The 21,674-nt window shown below is 42.6% G+C and overlaps 1 protein-coding gene across 3 annotated transcripts in view; it reads right to left on the bottom strand.

Annotated features, from left to right (window-relative positions):
- Positions 1–4,442: 4,442 nt before the first annotated feature.
- The window catches only part of LCMT1 (leucine carboxyl methyltransferase 1), a 62,883-nt gene continuing 45,651 nt past the window's right edge, over positions 4,443–21,674 (bottom strand). For 2 of the 3 annotated variants that reach the window (XM_037051066.1, XM_037051069.1), the window contains 6 exons: positions 21,288–21,390; positions 15,561–15,681; positions 10,863–10,964; positions 9,896–9,987; positions 6,697–6,794; positions 4,443–4,654 (listed from right to left, as the gene is read on the bottom strand). In XM_037051066.1, the coding sequence (XP_036906961.1) occupies positions 4,632–4,654; positions 6,697–6,794; positions 9,896–9,987; positions 10,863–10,964; positions 15,561–15,681; positions 21,288–21,390 (539 nt within the window). In that variant the 3' untranslated portion in view covers positions 4,443–4,631. The remainder of the gene's footprint in view (positions 4,655–6,696; positions 6,795–9,895; positions 9,988–10,862; positions 10,965–15,560; positions 15,682–21,287; positions 21,391–21,674) is intronic. The other variant, XM_037051067.1, reaches the window with a different exon arrangement.

The raw sequence follows: 21,674 nt of genomic DNA, 5'->3' as shown, positions 1-21,674 counted from the left end.
ACCAAGTGGGATTCATCCCAGGGGTTCAAGGATGGTTCAATATCCGCAAATCAGTAAATGTAATACACCACATAAACAAAAGCAAACACAAAAACCACATGGTCATATCAATAGATGCGGAAAAAGCTTTTGAAAAGGTACAAGACCCATTTATGATAAAGGCACTCAGCAAAGTAGGAATAGAGAGAGCATTTCTCAATATAATAAAGGCCATATATGAAAGACCTACAGCCAACATCATACTCAATGGGCAAAAACTAAAACTTTTCCACTAAGATCAGAAACAAGACATGGTTGTCCATTTTCACCACTTCTATTCAATATAGTATTGGAAGTTCTAGCCACAGCAATCAGACAAGAAAATAAAATAAAAGGCATTCAAATCAGAAAGGAGGAAACAAAACTGTCATTGTTTGCAGATGACATGATAGTGTACATGGAAAATCCTATAGACTCTACCAAAAAACTGCTGGAACTAATAAATGAATTTGCAAAAACAGCGGGTTACAAAGTCAACATCCAGAAATCAAAGGCATTTTTGTATATCAACAATAAAACAGCAGAAGCAGAAATGAAGAAAAAATCTTATTCAGTATAGCAAAAACAAAAAAAATATCTGAAAATAAATCTAACCAAGGAGGTAAAAGACCTTTATGCAGAAAACTACACAACTGGGACTTGAGTCCCAGGAAACTGGGACTCAAATCAATACAGTGGACGAGAAGAAAGAAAGAAACATACAACCAGAACAGAAGGAAGAAACGAGAATTCAAAGAAAAAATTTAGGAGAGGCTTAGGAACCTCCAGGACATCTTTAAACATTCCAACATCCGAATTATAGGGGTACCAGAAGGGGAAGAGGAACATCCATGAGTGGAAAACTTATTTGAAGAAATAATAAAAGAGAACTTCCCCAATCTGGCAAAGAAAATAGACTTCCAGGTAATCCAGGAAGCTCAGAGAGTCCCAAAGAAGTTGGACCCAAGAAGGAACACACCAAGGCACATCATTACTACATTAGCCAAGATTAAAATGAAGGAGAGAATCCTAGAAGCAGCAAGACATAAGGGGACAGTCACCTACAAAGGAGTTCCCATCAGACTGTCAGCTGATTTCTCAAAAGAGACTTTACAGGCAAGAAGGGGCTGGAAAGAAGTATTTCAAGTCATGAAATCCAAAGACCTATATCCAAGATTGCTCTACCCAGCAAAGCTTTCATTTAGAATGGAAGGGCAGATGAAGTGCTTCTCAGATAAAGTCAAGTTGAAAGAGTTCATCATCACCAAGCCCTTAGTACATGAAATGTTAAAAGGACTTATTTTAAAAACAGAAGATAAAAATTTGAACAGTGAAAGGACAGCAACCTCACAGTTATTAACAACCACACCTAAATCAAAAGCAAACTAAGAGGACCGCTAGATCAGGAGCAGAACCATAGAAATGAAGGTCACATGGAGGGATAGGAACAGGGGTTTTGGAGGAGGAGAAGAGGGGAGAAGAAACAGAGAATAAGTAGCATAGAGGGCAGGCAGAAAATAGACAGGGGGAGGGCAAGAATAGTATGGGAAATACAGAATCTAAAGAACTTGTGACACATGGGCATGAACTAAAGAGGGGGGAATGTGGGAGAGAGAGGGTATGCAGGGTGGAGTGGAATGAAGTGGGGAAATGGGACAACTGTAATGGCATAATCAACAAAATATATTTATATTTTAAATATATTTTATTGATTGTTATTACAGTTATATAATTTTAAATATATTTTATTATGTTATTACAGTTGTCCCATTCCCCGTTCATTCCCCTTCACCCTGCATACCCCCTCCACCATTCCCCCCTTTAGTCCATGCCGTATGTCATAATTAGCTTCTACATTTCCCATACTATTCTTACCCTCCCCCTTTCAAATTTCTACCTACCGTCTATGCTACTTATTCTCTGTACCTTCCCCCCCTTCTCCTCCTCCCACTCCCCTGTTGCTAACCCTCCATGTGATCATTTCTACGGTTCCATTCTGCTTTTCTTTTAGGTGTGGTTGTTAATAACTGTGAGTTTGCTGTCCTTTCACTGTTCAGATTTATTATCTTTCTTTTTTAAAATAAGTCCCTTTAACATTTCATATAATAAGCACTTGGTGATGATGAACTCTTTCAACTTGACCTTATCTGAGAAGCATGTATCTGCCCTTCCATTCTAAATTAAAGCTTTGCTGGGTAGAAAAATCTTGGATGTAAGTCCTTGTCTTTCATGACTTGGAACACTTCTTTCCAGCCCCTTCTTGCCTGTAAGGTTTCTTTTGAGAAATCAGCTGACAGTCTGATGGGAACTCGTTTGTAGGTGACTGTCGCCTTATCTCTTGCGGCTTGTAGGATTCTCTCCTTCATTTTAATCTTGGCTAATGTAGTAATGATGTGCCTTGTTGTGTTCCTCCTTGGGTCCACCTTCTTTGGGAGTCTCTGGGCTTCCTGGATTTCCTGGAAGTCTATTTCCTTTGCCAGATTGGGGGAGTTCTTCTTTATTATTTGTTCAAATAAGTTTTCCACTTACTGCTGTTCCTCTTCTCCTTCTGGTACCCCTATAATTCGGATGTTGGAACGTTTAAAGATGTTCTCGAGGTTCCTAAGCCTCTCCTTTTTTTGAATTCTTATTTCTTCATTCCTTTCTGTTTGGTTGTTTCTTCCTTCTGGTCCACTCTATTGATTTGGATCCCAGTTTTCTTTCCATCACTAGTGGTTCCATGCATTTTGCTTTATTTCACTTACTGTAGCCTTCATTTTTTCATCTAATTTGTGACTAAAACCAACCAGTTCTGTGAGCGTCCTAATCACCAGTGTTTTGAACCATTCATCTGATAGGTTAGCTGTCTCTTGGTCGCTTAGAAGCATTGGAGCTTAGAAGCTCTGCGGTTTTGATCTGCTCTTCTGCTTGAACCATAGTGTTTTGGTCTGTTCGTGCCAGTTACATATGAGGGGCAGAGGCTTAGGTGTTCACCAGGGTGGGGCCACCCAGTTGCTGTGTTGCAACGTTGTATGTGAGGGCAGGATCAGAAAGGGAGCAGTGGCATTCCCTCTGCTGCCTCCCACAAGCAAATTGGGCCCTTCTGGTGCCAGTTCCTGGGTGGGTGGGCTTGTGTAAATTCTAGGACCCTGTGGGTCTTCAACAAACTCTCCTATGAGGCTGATAGCCTCTCCCAGCACCTCAACCCCTGAAAGTTTTCCCAATCAGTGCTTTTAGGGTTTATTTCCCAGCGCTGGGGCCTTGCATTGCGTGGTCTTTCTCACTGTCCACTTTTTCACCTGGTTTACCTGCATGTGAATGTGTGACCGTGGTCAGCCAGCTGCCTGATGCGCCTCACTGGGTCTGCCCATTGGCACCCCAGGCCTGGGATCTACCAACCGCCGCCTGCAGGCCTGTGTTTGTCTGGCAGACACCGCTTTTCCCTGCTGGGACCCCTCTCTGCTGGCTGCTGACTCCATCTCTCTTACCAGTCTGGATGAATGGTTCATTGTTGTCAGACTTTGGTACAGTTCAATTTTCTGTCTGTTTTGGTTGTGTTTTTGTTTCTAAATCTTTGTTGTCCTTAAATTTGGTTGTGCGAGGAGGTACAGTGTTTCCACCTACACCTCCATCTTGGCTGGAAGTCCTAAGTGCCAGGAATGCAATCTTAACCAAATCAGTCTGGAATTTTCTGGTTGGTGCCATGAGATAGTCTGTCATGACACAGAGGTGCTTGATAAATACCTGTGGGATGAATATGAGTAACAACAAATGTAGGCAAGGGTCACAGAGGCAGCAAATCCATTTTGTATTTGAAGCACTGCACTGCTTTGCAATGCTCTGCCTGTGGTGTCGGCTGTTTCATTTGCCTATGAAGACCTTAGCCCTACCCTCCACCTTTAAAACACTTAAGTATTGTGAGCTCTTAACATTTTTGAGGTGAGCCACTCAGTAAATTTGACCTCCAGGTCTTCGCCAGAGGTTCAGACCTCACTGATATGGAATCTTGTGTAAAAGGCCCAGTTTTCAGAAACATTTATACATAGCAATTCTGCAGGCCTTCCATTGCTTCTAGAATTTCTAAATTATATTCTTGTGTTCCAGAGAGATATAGCATCATTCCCCCTTACCTGTGGGGGTACATTCCAAGACATGTTTGGCCTCCGCAATAACTGAAAGAGGACTTCTGTAGGCTAGTCTGGTGAGGGCAGAAATAGGAGCCCACAGGAGCTCCTGCACCTGGTGGCCCAGGGTCAAGGTACAGGTGCATCATCAGCTGCTGCAAACAAGAGCATGTGGAGTAAATCCCCAAAGATGGGAGGGCAAGAACTGCATATGACTCCAGGCAATCATCCAGGAGAGGGTAGGAGTTAGACCCTGGGTTTCAGGTCACGTAGAAGAAAACCACAGCCCACCCAGGAAAGAGAAGGACAAGCACACAGGCAATTGGCAACTGAGATTTATTTAAACAATGAGTCAACAGAACATGAAGTAGTATTACAGCCCTAGTAACTGGTTTCTCAACTGTGGAATGGACTGGTTGATGAGGCCTGGCCATCACTCAGGAGACTTGCATATCAACTTCAGGAAGGTCAGTGGCTGCAGCTTCTGGCTCAGCATGAGCCTGGAAAAGGTTAGTAAGTGATCTCCTCCAAACCTGAGGGAAAAAAACACACAGCTGAGAGACTCCCAGTGCCACGGACAGAAAACACAGAGGTGGGAGAGTGTGACCCCACTGGGCCTCAGCCTCCATGCCTGGTCCTGAGCACAGGCCACACCCTGGGTGCTAGCCACACCCCTGACCACTGCAGTTCTTGTCTCCCACTTCCTGAGATTTCACCAGGAAACAAGCTGTGTACAAGGCTGTGTTCATTGGTGGTTTTAAAGGTATGAAGCAAGCACCATCAGCCCTGGCCAGTGTGGCTCAGTTGGCTGGAGTGTCATCCCCAAAACCGAAAGGTCATGGGTTTGATTCCTGGTCAGTGCACATGCCTAGGCTGTGGGTTTGGTCATCCCAGTCAGGGTGCAAATGAGAGTCAACCAATCGATGTTTCACTCACTTCCCTTCTCTCTAAAATTCACTAAGCATGTCCTCGAGGGAAGATTTTTAAAAAAAGACAGAAAGCACTGCCAGTTTATGGGCTCTCACTGTTAACACCAAGCCTTTCCTTTAAGGGCTGAAATGCAGACATGTTTCTTCACCACACACATACATTGTGGGACATCATAGCACCCAGATAAAGTGGGGGCTAAAGCCCCCATCCTAACAATGTTCAGCATACTGTTTTACTCTGTAAAACCTAAAATCAACTCAAAATATTACACACAACCCACACTTCCAAAGATTGGGAAAGTTAAGTAAATCTGGAAATAGCCTTGTGATGGAATTTCATGAAGCATTCAAGTTCCTCTTGGTGAGTTTTTAATAGCAAGAAGGAATGCTCATGTTATAATGCTAAGTTGAAAAGATTAGGAATCAAAGTAACACAAATCTATAAATTCAACTCTGCTAGAAATGCAGCAAGAGGTAGAAAAACAATGGGAGGAAAAGTTACTCGAGGTTCTGAGGGATGGGCACCCACTCCTCAGAGAGAGTAATTATTCTTTCCTTTGTCATACTAAAAATTACATTGTTTTGAAAATTTGGAAGGAAATAGCAATATAAAAACCCCACTAAGTGATTTTAGTTTTACCCTCACCTGAGGACATGCCTATTGACTTTTAGAGAGAGGGGAAGGGAGGGAGAGAGAGGGAGAGAAACTTCAATCGTTGCCTATCATACAAGCAAGCCCCAAGAGCAGAGGAACCCACAACCCGGGCATGTGCCCTGACCAGGAACCAAACCCACATTTCAGTTTATGTGATGATGCTCCAATCTACCGAGCCACACTGGCTGGGGCTAATAGTAAGTGATTTTAAATAGAAAAACAAACTGAAAAGAAGTTGTGGGCTAAAGAGCAGAGCTGAGTAAATTTATAAACTAGTGGGGATGACAAGCCCCAGAGGAAAGATTAACTCCATCAGCCTGGAGTCTTCACATGGGGGACAGTCCTTGTCTCTATGGCTGTATATCTTTGGGACACATCTGTAGGAAGCCTGAGGGGCAGCTGCTATGTTCAAGACCATAACCAGGATCTAAGTGGTCTCCACAGGGCTGGAGAGATGCCCAAGGGATGACCCTTGAGGAAGAAGGTTGAGCCCAGGGCAGCTGTAAGAAGAAACTGGAGGGAGACCAAGGGAACAGGGGATCCATGCTCTCCCCACAGCCCTACTCTGCAGGCTGGGTGACGTCACCCTCATTGGAAGGTATGAGAGGGAGATATTCAACCCACAGTTGCAAGGGTTTGTTACAGGGACACCATGATGTGTGCTTACCCTCTAGTAAACCTGGTTATAAGCTGATTAAAAAGACAGACATGGGTTACTTTTATTAAGATCATCATTTTAAACTCTCAGAGTTTGTCACCGTCCACCCAAGGCAATTCCACAGCAGGTTCTGGTGCAGGGGCTCCACCTGACAGTTTTCCTGCTTCAGTGTACAGAAGACGGGTATGACGGCTAATCCTGGATGCAGCCACGGGCACATACACACAATGAATGCTCTAGTGCTCTCTGGGCTGCAAGTTCAGCTATCTCTTGCATCCTTTGCACATAGGAAGGTTCCCGTTTTTAGGCCAGAGCAAAGGTAAAGGCAGGTACCTAGCTCACTTCCCCCTCTGGTTGCCCAGCATAGGCAGTAATGCTTCATGAGCTGCTCCAGAAGCTCCATCTCGTCCAGGAATTCCAGGGCCTCGATTCTGGCAGAACAGCATAGGTGCGCAATTAGAAATGAGGACAACATCCGGTCACAGACACAAAAAGGCGTTCATGACACAGACTATGGGAAGAGAGGCAACAAATAATAGGTAAGTGGTGGTTACATTTTATTTTTATTGAAAAGAAAAAAGTATGATAAGCAAAATCAAAAGCCAAAGGACAAAGTAAAAAAATTGCAATACAAATAACAAAGGGTAGATTTCCTTGCTGTATAAAGAGCTATTGCACTTCATTAAGAAAAATTTCAAAAACTCATTTAAAAGATGGGTAGGGGCTGGGGGGATAGATAAAAAGGTGAAGGGGAATTATTGGTACAAACATCCTGTTATAAAAACTAAGTAAGTTAAGGAGTGTAATGTACAGCACTGGGGAAACAGTCATGCATATAACTGCTGGATGCCTATGTTGTACACCTGAAACTTACGTATAATGTTTTATGTAAACAATAATTTTTAAAAAGGCAGGTAAGACCAGTTCACTGGAAAAGTAAAACAAGAGGTTTCCAATCTCACTTATGAGAAAAAACACATACATTTCAATATTTGACACTTTTCCAGCTACTGGATGGAAAGAAATCAAAGGCTGCTATGCTGTAAAAAGGACATGGGGAAAAGGAGCCCTCGTGCATTACAGGTAGGACTACAGAACAGGATAGCCTCTGGGGGACAACTGCACCTCTCGGTCAACATTTACCATGTGCATCCTTTCACTCAGCAACTCACTCTGATAATCCGCCTTGTATGTGCACACAGACCCATGTTCAAAAACACTCACTGAAGCATTGCAGCTGCTATCTATGTAGGGATGGCAAAAGTCCCACAGACTACAAGAGATGGGCTAATAAAGCACATTCCCACAGGACACTGACAGCCATTTAAAAGAATAGAGTAGGTCTATAAATATTGACATCAACAGCCTCCAAGGCACACCATGGCATTTAAAAAGCAGGTTGTTTCGGTAAATGATGTGAACAGGTGACTACTATCTATGTAAAGAAAAAGCAGGCACATATACTCATACATGCATAGAACTTCTGAAAGGCAGACTATTTTGGAAAATACAGAAAAAACTGACAGAAGGGACAGATGAACAGTGAGGGTGAGTGGGGTGAAGGCTTTTGTTTTTACTCTACACTAATTTATTTTTTAATCATATGCTTGTATAATTTTTTCCAAAATGTATTTTAAATATAAACTTTTAAATGTATGCACAGAGAAACATGCAAATATATGAAATAGCTTTTTTAAATATTTTCTGTGATAGGCACACACTGTGGGGAAAAAATTCAGGCACTTCCAGAAAGTACAAAAAACAATAAAATGATCCACAGTCCTACTACTCACAATAGCCCGCACTAACACTGTGGGACTGCCTTGTATCCAGGTTGTGTGTGTGAGGGTGCACGTTTCCGTTTGTACACTTGTTCCTGTCTTGGTATGCGGGCCCAACGGTCACATATGAAGTGAGAATGTCTACTCATAAAAAATTTTGGCTGCTTCCTAACTAACGTTCCCAACTAACCAGAAGACATTCAAAGTGGGCTTCCTAATACCAAGTTCTAGAAGAAACCAGAACCCTAAAAAGGAGGTTATTACCATGTTCAGCTGCCAGAAGATGGCTATTCATGAGAATGTGAACTCCACAAGGAGGCACATCACTGCCCTATTTTGATCAGTTTTTCCCCCTGTGCTTAGAAAGTGTGTCGCACAAAGTATGTACTCAGCACCTGTTAAATCGTTAGCCCTGCTGTATGCACAGTATCTGGCAAAACCCATGGCAGATGTGGACACACACTATGTGTCATTCACAGAGCTGGGAGGACTGGTCAGCCTGGGGGAGACACACCAGAGCTATTCCGCCTCCTCGCCCACCTCTGTTGGGGACATACATTGCTGTCTACAAAAGGCCATGGCAGCACGAGACAAACGACTGCCTAGAAGTTACTGCCCCATGGCTGATGCCAGTTACAGACTCCTGCCTGGGCACCAAGAAGAGCTGCCAGAATGGTTCCATTACCGACGCCAGACTGGGGCTCTTCAGAAGAGTCATCTTGACATGAAGCAAATGAAAACCAGCCTGTGGGAACGGAAAACTCGAGACAAATCCAGGAAGCATTGACCTGCTCATGTGGAGATAGCACAGACCTTCAAGGCTTTGACATGCGGACTTGAAAAAAAGTGATACTTCTACCAGTAAAGAAGGTGTATGTGTAGAGAAGCAAGACCAGAAATTATCATCATCTTGCAAGAGACCAACAGCTATTCCTGTAGGTCCCCAAAGGCAAGAGAAAACACAAAACAGGAAGTACAAATAAATATTTCAAAAAAGCTGGCAATAACAATGTTGAGATGAATATGGTGTGTGCCTGCCAATGTTTTTTATAACAGGGAAATTAAAACTAAACAAAACACAGGACACCACAACTCATCCACACATGAAAAGGAATAATGTGTACCACAAAACTTAGTGACCTTCAATGTTTTCATAGGTAAAGATAAATACAATCTACTGTTAGATTCTTTTAAAAGGAGGGTGATTTACAGACTGTATAATATGAAGCTACCGATTCAAAAAATAGAGATCTACAAATCAATAAGTACTTCTCTTTCTACATGCATAGAGAATCACCCCACTCCTGAACCGCAACTCACTGAAGGGTGTGGGTGCAGACATGACTTTACACTTCGTGTACTTTCACACTGCTTTAAAATTGTTTTAGAACAAGTGCGTATTTCTGTTATAATGAGAGCAAAAGTCCATTTAGAGGTCTGCGAGCAGGCTTTTTCTATGAAGCCCCCGAACAATGTCCTTCTCCTCCCACTCCCCAAAATGAGGATTATGCACAATTTCCACTGCAGACACTACTCTGGGAATTTTGCAGGTGTAACTGCTGCTTTTGAAAAGATCACCTGTTTTGGCATAAACCCTAACTCAGCTAATAGCTAATGAGTTACTGTTGTGGTGCTAGGAAGTTTAATCTGTGTGAGCAGGTTAACCTGTTTTAACTTGTTTCAAAATGGGTGTAGTTAGGGTTTTGTTTGTTTCACACTAGTGCACAGACTTAACCCTTGCACTCCTGTACCTGCTGACTTCAGTCCGAGGTAATCTGCTGTACAATTCCATCATGTTCATGGCTGATGCTGTTTCCCACCCGTTTGACAGGAGCCGTTCTTTCTGAAACATGTGGTGGAGAGAAATGGAGAACCACAAGGCACTGTCATAAATGCAGACACCTTTAAACACGTGAGAATTTCCTACATGATTCCTCTTTCAAAAGCCCACTCCTGCACCTATCATCTTCCTTCTTTTTATTTTCCAGCATTCTATACTGAACACACACTGTTTCCTATTTAAATAAGGGCAGGAGTGGGAGGTGCGTCTCTTCAGTCAAAAAATTACATTTTTAAAAAGAGGTGAGACTACTATTGATTCCAAGAGATTTGGGGACATAAAACAGTGTGGACCATGTTTGGATCCTGATTCAAATGTACTAACTCTAAACATTTAAATAACTGTGGACAACTGAACATGAGCTGGATGTTAGATGCTACAAAGGAGTCATTGCCAATTTTAAGATAGAATCATGGTATTGTAATTAACCCAGGGGGAAGAAATCCCTATTGGTAGAAGATTTACACTTAAGTATTTATGGGGAAGAAATGATATACTACCTGGGATTTGCCTTAAAATATTCCAAAGACAACACCAATAAAAATCTGGAGGGAATAAACAATATTTACAAAATATTAACTACTGAAGCTGGCTAATGGGACATGGGTGTTTGTTTACAATTCCTTCTATTTTTCTGTTGTTTAAAAATGCATATTAAAAGGTTAAAATAATAGGGTGTAGTAAGTATGTATTTTTGATACCACGGTGGGAAAGCCAGCGTGGACCTCCCCAGCATGCTGAACCAGTGGCCCACAAGCAGCCCTAGCCGCCTGCACACAGGCCCTCTAGAGGGCTGCTCACATTCTGCTTTCAGTGAAGGGTGGACACCCTTTCTCGGCTAAGGGTACAAGAGGACATCCCAGTCTCTGCTCTCTGACCTGTGACTCTAAGGACTTGCAGGTTTCCACCCCTGCCAGGTCACACTGTCGTCTCCGCAGGTGTTCGATCATGATCTGCCCAAACCGGTCATCCATGTTCACCTGGGAAGGAACAGAACAGCCAGGCACTGCCATAACAGTTTTATTCTTAAATAAGCAAAATAAAATAACATCCTATTTTTAATCAGTCAGTATTGAGGTTTGTTAACACCTGGTACAGGTAATGGAATCTGTGTGCAGTGTCGACAGCAACACAAACTGGGGTGGCCCTGGAGGGCACCTGTACACCCACTGTACACATAGCCTGTGGCCCTGCTATCAACCCACTGCAGGCAATATCTCTTGCAGATGCATCTGTATGTGTGGGCAAAGATGCAAGAATGTCTACTGCGGCATTCTACCAAATAGAATACTCTGGAGAGAACTTAAGTGCATATCATTTGAGGTTAAATTCTGGCATGTTTCATATATAATAAAATACCATATAGCAGGAGAAACAGGAAAGACATAGATATGAGGAGGGACCCCCAAAATACCAGAATTATTTTCTGGAGGGCGGGCCCCTTGTAGTACAGGATTCCTCCACTAGGTGGGTGTTCTAGGAACCCATCTGTATCAGTGTACCAGCTGGTGATACTGTGAGACCCTGGGTTCAGCTTTGGTGAATTATTTTTGAAGGCTCCTGCAACACATTTGCCTATTTCAAGATAATGCATCTGCCCACACTGCCCTGAGTGTTCAGCAGTTTTGACCAAATACAGCATGACCCCGTGCCCTACTCTCACTATTCACCTAGTTTTGTCCTGAGTGACTTTTTTTGTTTCCCCAGATGAAAAAAGTCCTCACAGCTGGAAACATTTTGCCAATGGGGAAGAGGTAGAAAAAAAATGGCAGAAGTGCCCTGAGTGGTGCAGCTCAGCAGCCTCAGCACCAGCCTGCAAATCAAAAGGTTGCCAGTTCAATTCCCAGTCAGGGCACATGCCTGGGTTGTGGGCCAATTCCCCAGTTGGGGGAGTGTGAGAGGCAACCAATCGATGTTTCTCTTCCTCTCTTTCTCATTACTTTTCCATCTCTCTAAAAGTAAATACGTAAAATCTTGTAAAAAATGGCAGCACATTAAAAGGCATCAATATTGACAAGTTCAAAAACTATTTGGGGCAGTGGGGAAAAAAACGTCTCAATAGGTGTATTGCATCAAAGGGAGAGTACTTTGAAGGTGGCTGAAGTTTAAACATCTAAGAATACACAATTTTTAATAAATAAATTTCATTTTGGGGTCCCCCTTTGTACAGATATTAATATAAATAGCAATATGAAAAGATCTCCTAAGATCTAAAAACTCCTGAAAATTAAGGTGTAGAGGAGTGTGTACTGTATTGCCCCATCTGCCTTTAAGAAACAAATCCTCTCTACATTTACACATATAGAAGAATTCTGGAATCTGGCAAAGTTGCTTCCCAGGTGGGGGGGGCTGAGGTCTGGGGACAAGGACTTACATTTCCTTATCTATATTTCTGTACTACATGATATATTTTTATTCTGCTTTTGAATAAAAAAGTGTATAAAACCCCATAAACCATAATTAAATTCTGTATGTACCCAAATGCCACAAAACATAATCTTACGCACACTGTTACAGCATATATACACTGTTACTTTGTCATATACATAGTACCAAAAATTCATCACTAACAATATGTAAAACAAATCCCAGACTTCACATATGACAACAAGAAACAGTGCTTTCTCTTTTGGTGGATGAGTAAGGCTCATGTAGCACGAATGAATCAGGATGGAAGTGGCCTAGGAGCACACGCTCCATCACTTTATTGCCTGGGCATGAATCCTGGCTTGACTTTTCATTGTTGTAAGACTGTGGGCAAACTGCCTTACTCTCTGGGCTTCAGGCCCCTCACCTGTAACACCTGTAAGTACAAGGACAAGTACTTACCCCGTGGGTTGCTGCAAAATTAAGTTAACATATGTGAAACTCATAGCATACATAACACCTAAACACTGTAAATTAATGATAGGACTTTGCTGTTATTGTTATCATTATTGTAGTTATCATCCACGTGGTTTCGTCATTTTAAACCAATTAGGAAGTAATGTAAGGCATGTAAGCAATTACTAAGTGTGAGGATGCCAATGATTTGGTATTTGTTAGAAAATTATTGAATTAAGTGGTAGGTGGGATCTGAAGCAGTTTGGGGACAGCCATGGACAACATATTAGATGATGGCCCATTCCCAGGCCTGCTCCAAAGTGACAGGATCTCTGGGGAAAATTCACTGATCCACCATCTCCATTTGATGCTGCATAAATGACTGTTGAACAGAGGAATACATGAAGGAAGCAAAGCGAATGAAGCAGTACACATCCAAGGTGTGTGGAGACATATGGAAAGCAGAATTCCTTTTCCCTAGGTGTGGTATCTGAAGCAAAGACAGGTTCCCAGGATTTATTCACATGAAAAAAGAAAACACCAAGGAGGCCAACTGTCATTACATCCACTCACCAGGAATGAACACTGAGGCTGAAGACAGTCCCCAGTTAGAGAGAGAGAAGGAAGAAATCAACCAACCAGAAACCACTTACACAGGAATCTGGACCAGAGGTGGGGGAGACCAAGGTTTAACCCTAATTTGTCTATAAGCACATAACCTTAGGCAAGACCCTGTACTGCTCTTACCTGTAATAAAATTTTAAAATAAAATTAATGTGAGACAGACAATAAAATCAGTAAAACTAAAATAAAATAAACAACAAAAATAGCTACCATGTTCCCACCACTGCAACATCTCATCATCTCATGAATTCCCATAATATACCAGACAGGTAGGCATTCCTTATTCCTTTACGAACAAAGGATGGGGGCTCAGAGATCCAAATAATAGCCAACACTTAACAGCCAGGTAATGCTGTAACAACCCTATGAAGCTGGGACTTCTTTACCCTCATTTTTCAGATAAGGAAACAGGCACAGAAATGTTATGCAACTTGCCCAGTTCACACAGCTAGGCAGTCTGCCTCCAGGTTGTGGACTCCCAACCCCTAATCACACAGCCAATAGTAAGAACTAGGTCCAGGTGTTGTGTCTCAGTTGTTTGGGCATCATCTGCAAACCAAAAGGTCACCAATTTGATTCCACGTCAGGGCACATGACTGGGTTGCAGGTTTGGTTCTCTGGGGTGCACACATAAGGCAACCAACTGATCTCTCTCTCTCTCTCTCTTCCCTCCCCCTAAAATAAGGGGAAAAAATAAAATAAAATAGTTACAGCTAGGATTTAGAACCAAGCTGGATGATCCAAAGCTCTAAAACAATCCATTCTGCACTAGATCAGAAGAGGCAAACCAGCAGCCAGTGGACCAAACTCAGTGATTTTAGAAATTAGGAAATGTTACATAAAATCCTGTATTTCGTACTTCTGAAAAATTGGGAGTTCTGGCAACCATAGGCTCACCGGCCCACATGGTGACAACAGGCTGGGACTGAAGAATGGCCACTCCCATGAGATGGGATATGGGTAGCCAGGGTACCCTAGTCCTCATCACTCCACAGTACTCACTTGCCAACTTCCTCCACCTGCATCATGTGCCTACCTCTGAGGGCATTAAGTCTGCAACCCCTACAGTGAAGGCAGATGAAACTCCCTCAATCAAAGGCTTGGCCTGAAAGTAAATGTTGGGTTGGCCAAAAAGACCCTTACTTCTTTTCCATACGATGGCTCTAGTAGTGCTAAGTTGTCTTTAACTTCATTCAAAACAATTTTGTTAGACTGTATTGTGACAGCTGTCATATCAGCGTGCATTAAAAAAAACATAATTGGTGAATTTTTGTGCAGCCATTTTAATATTGAAGATGGAAGAAAATATGAAACATTTTTAGTGTATTATGCTTATTGTTCCAAGAAAGGTAAAAAGGCATTGAAATGCAAACAAAGGTTCCTGTAGTGTACAGAGAACGTGCCATGACTGACGGAATGTGTCACAAGTAGTTTGGGAAGTTTCTTGGTACTACTGACATTTTTGGCCAAATAATTCCTTGCTGGGCGGCTGTCTTATGCACTGGAAGATGTTTAGTAGCACCTCTGGCCTCTACCTACTAGAAGCCAATAGTGGGAGATAGCTGATATACTCAAAATATCCAAATCAATAAAGTTATTGGTGAAAATTAAGAAAATGTCTTTTAGCCTGGGCTGGTGTGGCTCAGTGGACTGAGTACCAGCCTGAGAACCAAAGGGACACAGGTTCGATTCCCAGTCTAGGGCACATGCCTGGGTTGAGGGCCAGGTGCCCAGTAAGAAGCATATGAGAGGCAACCACACATTGATGTTTCTCTCCCTCTCTTCCCCTCTGTCTAAAGATAAATAAATAAATAAATTTAAAAAAAAAGAAAATGTCTTTTATTTTACAGAAAAACTAAATGAACTTTTTGGCCAACCCAATACAATGATCAAATAAGAACTCAAAAAACTTTTTTAAGGGCCAAAATAGCAGTTCCAAAAACTCTGGCTAGAAGTTTGCAGGAAGTCAACAAGTCAGGAGCAGCAGGACTACTGACATCAACTAACAAATGAGACACATCTGGCCAGAGGCTGAAAGAAACCAGAATAGCAGCATGCACGGGCTGCTCAGAGGGAGAGCCGTCCCTGGGCTCCTGTGCAGAACACAAGTTTCCTGTGCTTCCTTTTACCTGTTCGTAGTTTATGAACATGGCGGTCCCAAAACTGTTGGCTGCCCACTTGATTAGGTTTGCAGACTGCTCCGGAGTCATGTAGACCAGCACACATTCCGTTATCAGGAGTGTCGGCAATCTTGAGAGATGAAAATGAGTCACATACACGTTTTTCACCAGGTTGGGACTCTGGCTGTACACATGTCAGGGTACTGGCAGGGCAGTTCACAGTCCAGGAAAACCAGAAGCACTTAGCAAGCACATGATCAATCATCACAGTAACATATGTGTGACACCATCACATCCCAAAGATTTATACTGCACAAAGGTGAGCAGTGAGCAATGGCTGCCTGCCTTGTGAAAATGTGTTAAATGGCTCCAGATTCTCCCCCACCCTGCATCCACATCATGGCAATACCAAACTACAGGTTCCGCCACTCAAGAGGGGGACATCATATTCTTCCCTTGGAATCTGGGTCAGTCATGTGACCTGCTTTGCCCAATGAACAGGAGCAAACAAGAAGCCTGCTGGTCACTTGCACAGGGGTGCTTGCTCTACTGCTGCACTGGCAACCTAAAACCACCGTGCAAGTGGTCCCAGACCAGCTTCATAGGAGGGGTGGCCCCTGCATGAACAAGACAGTCCAGGTGACAGTGAGTCAGCCCCCAGCCGACCTGCCCTCTGTGTACACGTGCCCACATATGTATGGGCACATACACACAAGTGAACCCCAGGGGATAGCAATTAAGTTCTGCCTCCCAGCAGAGGAGCCACCCAGCTATACCCAGCTACACCCCAGCCCAAATTGTCCTTTCGAGGCCCCGAGCAACTAAATTACGGGCTGTCTGAAACCTCTTCAGTTTGAAAGGATTTGACACACATGACGAGATGACTGGTACAATGCAGAAATATTGATATTGAAGGGCGGCCAAGATGGAAGTGTAGGTGGAAACACTGTGCCCCCTCCCACAACTAAACTTAAAAACAGCTAAGTTTAAGAAACTAAGGCGCAGCCAAAACAGTGAAAATTGAACTGTACGGAAGTCCAACAACAACGATCCACTCAGCCACACCAGTAAGAGGGGCGGAGTCAGCGATCCACTCAGTGGGGTGAGCAGGCTTGGGCTGGAAAGCTCATTCCGTCCGACCGACCCAGGAGCTGAAGCAAAGGGGGTTGGTGGAGCCCAGGTGTGGGGTGGCAACGGGTGTACCCAGTGAGGGCACAGGGCGGCTGGCTGACTGTGGTCACACATTCTCGCCCCGGAAAACCAAGCAAAGGAGGAAACAGTGAGACAGACACTGCAGGCTACGGTCCCGGCGACGGAAATTGGAGCCTGAAAGCACCAACTGGAAAGACTTTCTCGGGGTCGAGGGGCCGGGAGAGGCTCCCAGGCCCACAGAGAGTTCGTTGGAGAGATCCACAGAGTCCTGGAGAGTACACAGGCCCACACACCTGGGAACCAGCACCAGAGGGGCCCAATTTGCTTGTGGGAAGCTGCAGAGGGGACAGAACTCTGAGAGAGAGTGGAGTGAAGCAAAGCGCCATTTTTTTCCCTCTCTGACCCCGCCCCCACATACAGCATCACACCCCGGCAACTTGGGTTACCCTGCCCTTGTGAACACCTAAGGCTCCGCCCCTCAAAAATAACAGGTGCGCACAGACCAAACATTATGACTCAAGAACAGCTCAAAGCTCCAGAGCCTATAAACCTAAGTAACCAAGAAATAGCCAGCCTTTCAGATGCACAGTTCAAAACGCTGGTGATCAGGATGCTCACAGAATTGGTTGATTTTAGCCACAAATTAGAGGAACATATGAAGGCTAAACTAATTGAAATGAAGGGAAATGCACAGGAAACCAATAGTGATGGGAAGGAAACTGGGACTCAAACCAAGGGAGTGAACCAGAAGGAAGAAAGAAACAACCAAACAGAAAACAAGGAAGAAACAAGAATTCAAAAAAGTGAGGAGAGGCTTAGAAACCTCCAGGACATCTTTAAACGTTCCAACATCCAAATTATAGGGGTACCAGAAGGGGAAGAGGAACACCCACGAGTGGAAAACTTATTTGAACAAATAATAAAGGAGAACTTCCCCAGTCTGGCAAAGGAAATAGACTTCCAGGAAATCCAGGAAGCTCAGAGAGTCCCAAAGAAGTTGGACCCAAGAAGGAATACACCAAGGCACATCATAATTACAATAGCCAAGATTAAAATGAAGGAGAGAATTCTAGAAGAAGCAAGAAATACGGAGACAGTCACCTACAAAGGAGTGCCCATCAGACTGCCAGCTGATTTCTCAAAAGAGACTTTACAGGCAAGAAGGGGCTGGAAAAAAGTACTCCAAGTCATGAAATCCAAAGACCTACATCCAAGATTGCTCTATCCAGCAAAGCTTTCATTTAGAATGGAAGAGCTGATAAAGTGCTTCTCAGATAAGGTCAAATTCAAGGAGTTCATCATCACCAAGCCCCTATTATATGAAATGTTAAAGGGACTTATCTAAGAAAAAGAAGATAAAAAATATGAACAGTGAAACAACAGCAAACTCACAGTTATTAACAACCACACCTAAAAGAAAAGCAAACTAAGAGGACAGCTAGATCAGGAGCAGAACCATAGAAATGGAGATCACATAGAGGGTTAGCAACAGGGGAGGGGGAGGAGAAGGGGGGAGAAGGTATAGAGAATAAGTAGCATTGACGACAGGCAGAAAATAGACAGAGGGAGGGCAGGAATACTATGGGAAATGCAGAATCTAAAGAACTTGTGACACATGGGCATGAACGAAAGGGGGGAATGGTGGGGGAGGGGTGTGCAGGGTGGAGGGGAGTGAAGGAGGGGAATGGGACAACTGTAATGGCATAATCAATAAAATATATTTAAAAAAAGAAATACTGGTATTTACTTAACAGAATGTAGTAGTTCTTTTTTTTTTAAATTTAATTTATTTATCTTTAGAGGGGAAGGGAAGGAGAGAGGGAGAGAAATATAAATGTATGGTTGCCTCTTGTGAGTCCCCTCCTGGGAACTGGCCTGCAACCCAGGCATGTGCCCTGACTGGGAATCGAACCACAACTGTGTGGTTTGCAGGCCCGAGCTCATGCACTGAGCTACGCCAGCCAGGAGAATGTAGTTCTTCTTATATAAGCTGATACCATGACAAATTGAAAACATGAACAGTCTTCAAGAGTAAAAGACAGAAAACTGTACTTGAACAATAATTAAATAAACGAATTTTTAAAAATATATTTAAAAAAAACAAGAAATTACATTATACTTAGTATCCATCGTTGCTTAACCAGACCGAAACTACTGAACAAATTAGGAAAAGCAACCAAGTCCTTCAGAAATATCAAAAAGCCTTAATTTTTGTAAGGGAACACGGACTCAAAGACATTTTTAAACAAACAAATAAGAAACCCCACTCCTACTCAATAACAAGCAGGAGCATTCACATCGGAATCCAGATTCCAAGATGCAGGGTGGGGCTCCAGGCTTCCTGTATCAGCTTTAACCATCTACCACTAATCATCACTCACTAACTTGCCCAAGAAAAGCAGTTGTGGCCTTCAACAATAAGACCCACCTTCTGCTAAAGAACACACTACATCTTGCAATCTGTGAATCATTTTGAGGATTCCTCAAAGGGGAAAAAAGGCAGATGGGTATGTAAATCTTAATGACAACTTGGCTGATGATTCTAGGCTAAACACATAAACAAGAACTTCAAAATGTAGGTAGATGAATCTACATTTCACCACATAAATGAAAGATTTGTCAGAAAGATCAAGACTTAACTCCCTATACTTCCCTCCCCTCTGTCACACAAAGCTCACCTGTGTTTGCAGCTGTTCTTACTTCCCTTTCTCCCCTCTCAGAAGAATGGAGATCTTTCCTCTCCACTGAAGGACACTTAGCCTCAGTCCATGCTCTACAGCTCCCTTCCCTTTCCAGCAATGATCCCCCTAGTTGCTAAATTCTTTAATAATCCGCCAATGATTTTTGCCTTTGTTGGGGACCGCTATGCGTGGTTTTGGAGACGATAGCCTTGTGAGAGCAAGCCCTGAAAGGGGCTAGTAAGTCTTTCTAGGTAAAAATGCAGGGGGCAGACATGACCCAACTCTTAACACTAAGGGTTCCTGTGGAAATCAGGCCTGAAATGTACATTTTGTCCTTTGAAGCCTGCTCTGCCTAGCATAGCCCTGTTGGCATAAACCAGATGTTTAATTTCAAGGCATAAGGAGGACCCTCTTTATCTCATGAAACACATCTTAAAGACCATCTGGTGTCAGCACGTCTTATAGACCCTGACCTATGACAAATCTCAGTGTTCCTTAAATTGTTATCTGTAGATAATACCTGTTTTTGTATGACTATAGCCTTTTGACATTGATTGATAAGCTATGCATGTATGCTGTATACACTACACATACCATTCCCAATAAAAGCCATTTGGGAGAAGGGCTCAGGGTACTCCCCACTAGAGGGAATTGCCACCCCCTTTCCCACCTGAACAACAATATTGTATCTGGGACGACTTATTTCTCATCTGCGGCACCCAGGAGAGCTCTGCTGGATGGAGTTCCTTCCACATCACTTCATTTTCTTCAAAATAATATTCTCTTGACCTTATTCCCTCAAACCTCTCCCTTAAATTTTTCAAATATTCTTGAAAGTGCCATCTTCACCTATAGTAGATCATGTAGACATGTCCTTATCTCCCACTAACTTTTTAATTCCAATCTAATTATGATCAGCATTATTGTGCTAAAATCACACATCTCACTCCCCTCCTCTGTGTCCTGAAGGCCCTAACTCTCCAAAATTTGGTGTGAGCCCTTCTCTTCCACTTTAAAAATACTTCTGTGAGGTATATATAAAAATATAGTATTTGGGGGATTTGATTTTATATAGTTGGTAACACACTAAATATATTACTCTACAACTTTTTTTTTTACCCAACTTTTTGAGCTCTCTCCATGTTGACCTAGGTCATGAATTATAAAGGTTATTCATCCATTCCCCTCCTGATGGACCTTTAGATTGTGTCCAATTTTCTGCTACTAAAAATGGTGGCTGCAATGAACATCCACCTCGTGCATACATGCAGGGGACATACCTGAATGTAGAGCTACTATATCATGTTACCCACATCTGCAATCTTACCAGATATTTCCAGACTGTTCCTCACCATGGTTGTACTGAGTTTACTTCCACCAGTGGTGTGTAACCATTCCTTTTACCCTGTCATCTTGCCAACAGTTAATATTGCCAGATTTACACATTTGTGCCAACTTGATGGGAGTAAAATGAAATTTCATTTTATTATTACTGTAGTCTTTTACCCCTTTTCCATAATATTCAATTTCATTTTTGAGCTACCTAGTCTCTTTTTTTGTCCATTTGCCTATGAGACTTTTCTTTTTTAATAGTAGCTATCCTTCATATATTTTGGATGCTAATCCTTTCTTTGCATGTTGCAACTGTATGTTTCTACGCACACAATTATCTCCTCCCAAGATTTGTTTATATTACACATCAGTACTATATTTTACAAAAGCAATACAGGTCATTCTGGTGTGCAACAGACTTGAGAAACACTGCTTCTAAAAAACTCAGAAAGTTACTTGAGGTAGCAATGAAATGAAGAATGGGACATGCGTTATCATGCTGCACTGCCAACTGGCCTTGTCTCATGTTAGCACGAAACCACAAATGTGTAAGAAGTAAAAAAAAACTCACTGTGTATTCATGTTACATTTCTTTAGTTTCTCTTCCAGTTCAGATAAATCTCGAAGATCTGCTCCAATAATGGCATATCTCTTTGAATCCAACATGTGTCCATCTGCAAATACGAGGAGATAATTTCAACAGGAATTAATCAAGAGATTATATGCCCATGAATATGGCTTCTTCAAAAATAAATGTATTGTTTTTCTCCATTATAAGAATACATGCTCATTATTTTTAAAATTCAGATAAGAAAAGTGGAATTAACTAAAATCACATTTCCCAAAAATACCTACTCATGTTTTGGTGTATAGCATTCCAGCCTTTTCCCCAAAGTGCTTAAACTCTTATACTCAACACAAACACTGTCCCTCTGTCTGTGTCTTTCTCTTTCTCAAC

This window comes from Sturnira hondurensis, unplaced genomic scaffold, assembly GCF_014824575.4.
Source record: "Sturnira hondurensis isolate 20B ecotype Veracruz unplaced genomic scaffold, ASM1482457v3 Scaffold0007036, whole genome shotgun sequence".
NCBI lineage: Eukaryota > Metazoa > Chordata > Mammalia > Chiroptera > Phyllostomidae > Sturnira > Sturnira hondurensis.
The sequence above is the reverse complement of the archived record's forward strand: the minus strand, read 5'-3'. Positions and strand labels throughout refer to the sequence as shown.